We start from the raw sequence: 8,196 nt of genomic DNA, 5'->3' as shown, positions 1-8,196 counted from the left end.
GGGGGGGGAATCTGAGTTATCACCCAGCACGCGGCAGCAGAGAACTCAAAGGAGCCTGCACCCCATCAGTCACTTCATAGGGACGTTACTGTGGGAAAACAGCATCAATAGCCTTGTTAAACTAACGCTGAATTTACATACGAGATCGAATGTGTATTAAGTGTGTGCTGCTGGGGAAACTGCTTAATACTTCTAAGACTCCATTAGATGGGTGATTTTTAGGATTAAATTAGTACGTCTATAAAAACTATTATCTGACGCAGAATAAGTGCTCAGTAACAGTTTGCTATTATTATACAGTGATAAGTAAATATTTTGCAAGGTAGACGCTCTGAATCAGTAACTATAAATATGAATCATTTTGGAGTTTGCTTTGCTGATTGCCCATTGTGTGGCACGGGCTTTATTAAAACTCTACGATCCAAAGACAAATAAGACTGACTGTCCAGATTCTGTGTTCCAGAATCGCAATTTTGGGTGGGACGTTTTTTTTAAGGATGATTTTATTCAAGTGGGATCATTGTAAAGGGAGGAGCTAACACATACCAGGAGCAGCTAAGCTGAACTGCAGAAGCCAAGAAAGCTAGAAGGAAGTCGGGCAGATGATGAGAAGTAAGCTGCCCATGGCTCATCTCTGATGTAACGGCTGGAGGAGGCATGAGAATAAGCTGGGGTTCTGGAGTCTGGCAGGCTTGGCTGCAAACCCAGCTCTGTCACTTCCTGTCTGGGTGGTTGGAACAAGTCAACATGGAATCCCTAAGCTCTAGCTTCCTCATTTGCAAAGTAGGGGAATGGAACAAGTTACCTAATAATATTTATCCGGACTTTGTTTGGAATTATAGACTAGCTGGTTAATATGGTATTAGACATATAATAAGCACTCAAGAAAAATTTGTTACGTCTAGAATTATAAAAATTAATCCTATTAACATTAGTGCTATTGCTACTAATACCATTATGACAATTCTGCCAACGTGGTTTCTCTGTCTGACACAGGATAGACAACTTCAACAAGCTGCCTGCCCTCTACATGACATGCCTTCCTTTTACATAAATAAAGTGAACCTGAAAAAGGGATGAAATACATGTGAAGAAAGCTTTAGTGGCTAAAAAAATAAAGGAGGTTTACTAGAGGAATAAGCATGCAGTGAATTGAACAGTAATGGGTTCTCTTCCAGATTCTTCTGCGGACTAAGCTGTGAGACGCTGGGCAGATTACTGACTCTCTCCAAACCTCAGACTGCTCGTCTGATAATCGTAGATCATGTTAACTAACGACAGGATGGTGTGGCTTGAGGCGGGCTATCAAGAACCCTCAGGTCTCTGTCCCACAAAAAGACATAATAAAATACTTCATTCAGAGGAGACTAAGTGAAACCTGTGGTTCCTATCTTTTACGTGAAAGTACTTCAGACACATCTTACACTTCGGCAGGGGGTCTTCACCTTTGCTATGCACAGAGCACAGCATATTTATAAGTGAGTTTCATGGCATATTATTTTTAGGCTGTAGAGAAAAGCATTCTGTGGTCTCAAAACAGATGATTGGTTTAACTAAATGGGCCACTGTCTCTTATTAAATTTAGGGTGCCTGAATGAAACATCATCACATATAGTCTACGGGGGGGACATTCTAATATTTAAAAGTTAAGATCTGGTCAAAAATATCAGATTTGGACAAATGGATTCACATATGTCTACAAACATGTACCTCTATCTATCTATCTCTGTAACGATTCGTCTATCTGTAAAATGCTTCCATTTCTGATTTAAAATATAAAAGCTGAACACGTAAGTCAATATTGGCATGTATGGGCACAAATAAAGCTTCCCAAAGAAACTGCTCCCGTTTTTATGTCTCTTTACGTAGCTCTTCAATCAATTTCAGCACACAGTTTGGCTTTTAAAACATCTCCTTTGATATCTATTCCACTGTGTTGGATAAACAAACACTTACTATATGCACATCCAAACACCTCGATTCGCATTCCAATTCTGCCCCTGGGGTTCCACTCTAAAGGGATGAAGCGCAGAAATCTGGCTTTGATAGAAGGCTGGAGTCTATAGTACACAACACTGTCTGCATTTGCATTTCCTGAAAATCCCTAGAAGAAAAGAGAAAAGAAGGAAATCAGTGTACCTGGAGAAGATCTATTTCACTTTGTCTCCTACAATGTCAACAAGCAATGTATGATTTGCTTTTTTACTATAAAATAGCAACCTTCTTTAAGAAGATCATATTGTTAACAGTTATGCCATAACGTATCTTCATCTGCATAAGTTACTATTGTCTAAACCTTTTTCTATCTAGCAGTTTAAATTCCATCACCTGCAGCAAGCCAGCTTTCAACTATGAAACCCCCAGTAAAGTTTGTTTCTGTAAGGTGCAGACGAAACATAAAAGTTACGGACATTGTGAACCATGAGAAATATCGAGAACATCTTCTTCCTGTATTCAAAAGCTAGGATCTGATTCAGCATAGAAGTTGCTCACATCATTGATGAATGAGTAAGGTTACGACTTGTTTGTATTGTTTCACTTTATCTTACTCAGTAACATAAATGAAACTTATCAACAGACATTCAAGTCAGAGCTACACTCTGAGAATAGGTTGTTAAACTTCATTCACCACAATGCTGGATACACACCTTAAAAACTGTTGTTGCGTGTCACTTTTATTCAATAAAAAATAATAAAATAAAAGCACCTGTATTTAAAAAATTGTTAAAGGAAATTGGAATCAGTAATCATCTGGAAAGACCTGAAATTAGACTTACAGATTTTAGATTTGAAAGCTAGAAAGACCATAGGAATGATGCTGAGCTAGCACCATCAAATAGCAGATGAGGAAATTAAACGTCAGAATGATGAAAAAAACATCTCCGGTGTTTGCAAAACTATTATATGGTATGACCAGGAGCTATACTCCTTCCACAATATCAGGATGCATCTACCTAACATATAGCCCACCTGCAAAACCCACACCTAAACAGCTTTTATTTTGTCCTACGTGACATATAGTAAAGCTTCATATGTGAAAAAGTTAGGATGAAGCAGTTGTTCTCAATAATTGATATTTAATTTTTATTTCAGCTTCTCCTCTTCCACCTCTTCCTTCCTTTCCTCCCTCCTTTTCTCCTTCTTGTCTTCCCCTCCTCCTCCTCCTTCTTTTTTTGTTTAACTAGAACAATCAGGATACGTAGGAACTATTGAAATAAGGGATGATGCTACGACCTATTCAGCCGCGTGGTAGGTCCCCTTACCATGACTGGATCAACGAATGAGGTCACCCTCATGTAGATCATACCAAACAGAGCAAATATTTTAGGAACACCAATACCCAGGGAGTTTATTCATTTGCCTACTTTTCTTTCTACTTCACAAATATCTCTTTACCAACATTTACTAAAATATTTTCTAACACAGTAAAAATAAAAAGTAAGGTTGGGTTTTTCAGTCAAATTAATTTGGTTTGACTCCCCTTATCAGTCAACTCTACTTCCTGCCCCCCAATGCCCCCCACCCCAGTACCTCATACACCCAATTTTCAGGCTCACACAAAACAGACAGTTCTATGATGGTGCCTCCAAATTATATCCCAAATCTGGGCATCTCCCTTCATCTCAGCTACAAACACCAGGTTCAACAAAGCATTATCTCTCCAGAACTACTTCAATGGCCTCTTCCTCATGTTTTTAGTCTTCTGTTTCCTATCGCCATCCCCATCCCCATCCATATCCCTAAATCTCTTTCCCTCTGAGCAGTCAGTCAGATTTTTAAAGGTAAGACAAACTATGTTACCCCCACTGCTTCCTTTACCACTTAGAAGAAAATCCAAACTCCTTATCAAACATAACACAGCCTTTGGCAATCTCCTCTATGATGCTTTGAGCACAGGGAACCCCCGTGTAGAAGCCAAGCTCAGTCCTTCTGAGGGCCTTTGTGCCAGCTGTTCATTCTGCTGTGAAAGTTCTTCCCTCAAGATCTTGGCACAACCAGCTCCTCTTGTCACCTCAGGCCTTGGTCTAAAGAGCACCACCTAAGACAGGCCCTTTTTGATCACAGCTTCTAAAGGAAGTGTACCTGGCACCCCAGCATCTTATCTTTCTGTTTTATCTTCTTCATATTCCTCATTATTTGGGGGTCTTTTTTGATTATTTGTTTATCTTATCCCCTTAGAAGACAAGCTCTCTAAAGCAGGGACCTTTACTGCCTTCCTTCCATAGTACCTATAATATGGCTTGGCTCAAAGTCGTTCTCAACAAAATATCTGTTGGATGTGTATGTTTGGGAAAGACTGGGCTTAAAAACAAATCAAAGTTCAGCAAGTTTCTTGATTATTGTATCTCTATGAAGATGTCAAATGAGAATGTACAAATGAGCACTGTATCTCCTGAGGGAGGAACAGTTATCCAGCATGTTTCAAACATATTAGGCCCACATCCCTGGCTACTATTTCCCAGAACATAAACAGGAGGAGATCGTTTAATCCCACAGATATTTGGACTCTGATAACCAGACACTTCTAGAACGTTCCATGCTATTCCACCAGTTGAAATTTCACACTGAGGATTTGATATAAAAGGTTAACTGTATTCTTTATTGTACTACCTAATCCCCATCCTCACTTCACCTTTAGGCACCATGGTCTCCATTTCTGTCAAAACCATGAACATTTGCCTGAAAATGTCCATTTATACCAACGTTTTCTTTAGAATGGCTGAGGAAGGGCAGTTTCATTTAAGACAGTATTTCCCAAACTTGGACTACACATTAAAACTCCCAGTGCTCAGACCCTGGGCATTGTTGTACGTGTGTGTGTGTGTGTGTGTGTGTGTGTCTGTCTGTCTTTACAGGCTCTCCAAGTCAGGGTAATGTGCCTCCAGGGTTGAGGACCTGGTTTAAAGACATTCAATCCTAATCAGCACTTCTTACACTTCTGATTCTATTTTCCTGGGTACCACTAGCAGGTTAATACAAGACCTAATTATGATTTCTTGCAGTGAACAGCTGGGTGATGAATTAGATAACCCTCCAAAAGATCTCACATTTTTTCAAAATTATTATAAGTTCATAGATGGACATAGATGGTACTCTGTGATCTCAGCATTTTATGGGATTGGGAGAAAAGATGCAGGTGACAATGGCAACAGACAGGTAAAGGGGAAGAGGACGTCTGTAAATGGAAGCCCTTCACAGTTTATCTGATCAATTTATGAGCTATTTGAATTTTGAGAACGTAAAGAAGAAATGTAAATTACTTAGTCTGTATAAGTAATAAAAACATCTGAGCACATTCAAAATTTTAAATGATTATTTCTGACAAGGGATGAGGGAAATTGTGAGATGGGGGATATGGGATTTTTACTTAGCACATTTTAGTCATTTCTGAATTTTTTTAATGAGCATGTATTAATTTTATAATAATTAGCAAAATAAAGTAATGCATAGACATGTAAGTGTATACAGTGACAGAATAGGCAGAAATACCACTTAGTAATGCTCTTGGTACCTTAAATAACATTCTAAGATTAATGTTACTGGGAAAACATGCACCATTACTACTAGTTAAATATATTTAACTGAACAATAATATCTGCATTGTTTTGTTCCACTTGTTGCTAACTTTTAAAACGTAAGATAATAAAGATTCTGCTGTGGAATTCAATATCTAACGGGAATTTTTTTAGAATGTCTGTGAATGAGACAGGGAATTGATGCTATTCACTTTATAAATGCAAAGTCCAATGCATACTAATGTTCCTAATGTAATTCCCTTGCCTAGAAGACTTTTCTCAATTTGCTATGAAAATTTTTTCACATACTCATAATTCAGAAAGGAATGCATGAATTTAAATGTCTCATTCTTTTGAAAAAATAATTTTATTATGAGAATGTGTATGTCTTCCCTTATATTATATATTCTGAACTTTAGTGCTTGTCCAAATTACCTGAGGTGCTGTCACGCACTAAATCTGTGAGAGGGGCCTTAGAAATCCGCATTTCAATGCAGGTCAAGCTGATTTGTGCTCTTGGTCTTCTGCCTGCTCTTTGAACATTCTTCAGGCTTGTGGATAAATCGTGCTGTTTTTGCCCTCCCTATTTTATTTCAAAACTTTTCAGAGAGGGAAAAGATTTTAGGAGAACAGTTGACTAGGGCTAACCTCCAAAGGGAGAAATAAGTAACAAACGTCTCCTGTGCTATCAATCTGAATGTCTTCAACGTGAAAGCTTGTGTCTCAACATCAGACACAGCAGAAATATATATTATGTAGTTTTAATATTCGCCTCAACCCTGTGAAGTATTTTTGTGGCCACCGTAAAACTGAGGATAACAAAAATTATAGAGCTTATGTGCCTAAAACCACGCAGCTAGAAGGTGACAGAGTAAGGATTTAATTCTATGCTTTTCTGAATCAAAAGCCCATAATTTAGCTAGGCCATCAAAGGCCTCTCTCCAACAGAACGTGAAAGCAAACAACTCACCCTAGAGGAAACCTGATATTTTATCTGAGGCTGTTTCTCCCTTTTTCTCATAATTGATATTTAAAATCTTTGACACATCTGAAAGTGATGCAACTTAGATTATTACTAAACTGGGACACAACTCTACCAGTTGACTTTTATAGACAAAAGGATTGTTCTATTAACTTCACATTTTCGCAAAATTACTACAGCTGAAGGAAGATAAAAGACAAATTTTCAAACATCAATAGGACTCCTGCATATAAACGGTAACCTAATAGATGCATAATGTAGAAGAATATGCCATTAGATCATCAAATATATGAAATATCTACAAGTAAAATTAAGGTGATGTGTCTTACGCGATAAAAATCAAGAAGCCTTAATTGTATTTTTCTTTTCTTTGAGACTTGATGATTTTCAAACTCAATGAGATGCTCAAAGATGGTTTAGAAATGTATTCTAACCAAGATAATTTATGGAGTTAATGAATTAAAGTTTTTCACAGGATTTTAAGTATTTTCAAAGCGCTTCTAAAGTTTATGAAAAAGTGTAATAGCATTAACTTCTTTTGCAAATAGTAATTGAGCAACTCATCTATGAAAGCCAAGATGCATAAAGGGAGATGGCCATATATGGCAGTTCATAAGGGGCTCCAAAACACTGCCGTAATAAATTAGAAACATGGGACCATGTGGTTATATAGCAGATCTGTAATTACATGTAAACTCGTCCAGCTCCCACCAAAATAAACAGCAACATTAGTAGCAATTCAATACAACAAACAGGCAAATATTAAAATCCTCTGACCTCTCTTATTCATGTGACTTACATATGACCTTCTTCCAAGTACAATTCATTTTGACACTGTCAGCTAATATGCAGAACTAAATATACCATAGCAACATGCTGTCTAATGGAAATCAGCTCTTTATTTTACGATGTTAGTTATAAATCTTTACTAAGTATGCCTCCCATGAGATCTTCTGGTCTAGAAAAGCATAAAAGAGAAGAAAAATAAGAACTACCAAAAAATGGGAAATATGCTAACATAAACCCAGATAAGAATAATGTTTAAACATATGTTGAACAAGTCATTGTAACTATATCCAACAAAAGTTGATTCTATCTTGAGTGTGAATGGAATTCATTTAATAGAAAACCAGCAATGAGAGTACAGCAGTCAAATCAGAAAGTTAAGTTTTGCTCTGTATATATAATAACTCAATTTTGATTATAAAAGAGTACAGAATTTTATTAATATTAAATCAGTTTCTACTATCCCTCTCAGAAGATATTCAATATCTTTAAAATATTTATTTGGAGGGGTACCAAATTATTAACAATAGTTCACTGAGGGACCAAAAACCTGCCATTATTTTAGAATCTGTGGAGGCACGAAGTTGGAAAATACACCGGTTAGGCCCTTTCAGCATAGAAGGGTTTGAATTCTCAAGGTAGAAATATCAAAGGGCAAGAGAAAAAGCACACGAAAGATACAATCTTCGGGCTTCCCTGGTGGTGCAGTGGTTGGTAGTCTGCCTGCCGATGCAGGGGACACGGGTTCGTGCCTTGGTCCGGGAGGATCCCACGTGCCGCAGAGCGGCTGGGCCCGTGAGCCATGGCCGCTGAACCTGCGCGTCCACAGCCTGTGCTCTGCAACGGGAGAGGCCACAGCGGTGAGAGGCCCGCGTACCGCAAAAAAAAAAAAAAAAAAAAAAAAAAAAAAAA

The 8,196-nt window shown here is 37.8% G+C and overlaps 1 protein-coding gene across 7 annotated transcripts in view; it reads right to left on the bottom strand.

Moving 5' to 3' along the window:
- Positions 1 to 8,196, bottom strand: part of CNTNAP4 (contactin associated protein family member 4) — a 259,706-nt gene that overhangs the window by 112,207 nt on the left and 139,303 nt on the right. For all 7 annotated transcript variants that reach the window (XM_024735646.1, XM_024735648.1, XM_024735652.1 and 4 more), the window contains exon 4: positions 1,957 to 2,104. In XM_024735646.1, coding sequence (XP_024591414.1) covers positions 1,957 to 2,104 — 148 coding nt within the window. The remainder of the gene's footprint in view (positions 1 to 1,956; positions 2,105 to 8,196) is intronic.

Source organism: Neophocaena asiaeorientalis, unplaced genomic scaffold (genome assembly GCF_003031525.2).
Source record: "Neophocaena asiaeorientalis asiaeorientalis breed wild unplaced genomic scaffold, Neophocaena_asiaeorientalis_V1.1 scaffold40, whole genome shotgun sequence".
Classification (NCBI taxonomy): domain Eukaryota; kingdom Metazoa; phylum Chordata; class Mammalia; order Artiodactyla; family Phocoenidae; genus Neophocaena; species Neophocaena asiaeorientalis.
The sequence above is the reverse complement of the archived record's forward strand: the minus strand, read 5'-3'. Positions and strand labels throughout refer to the sequence as shown.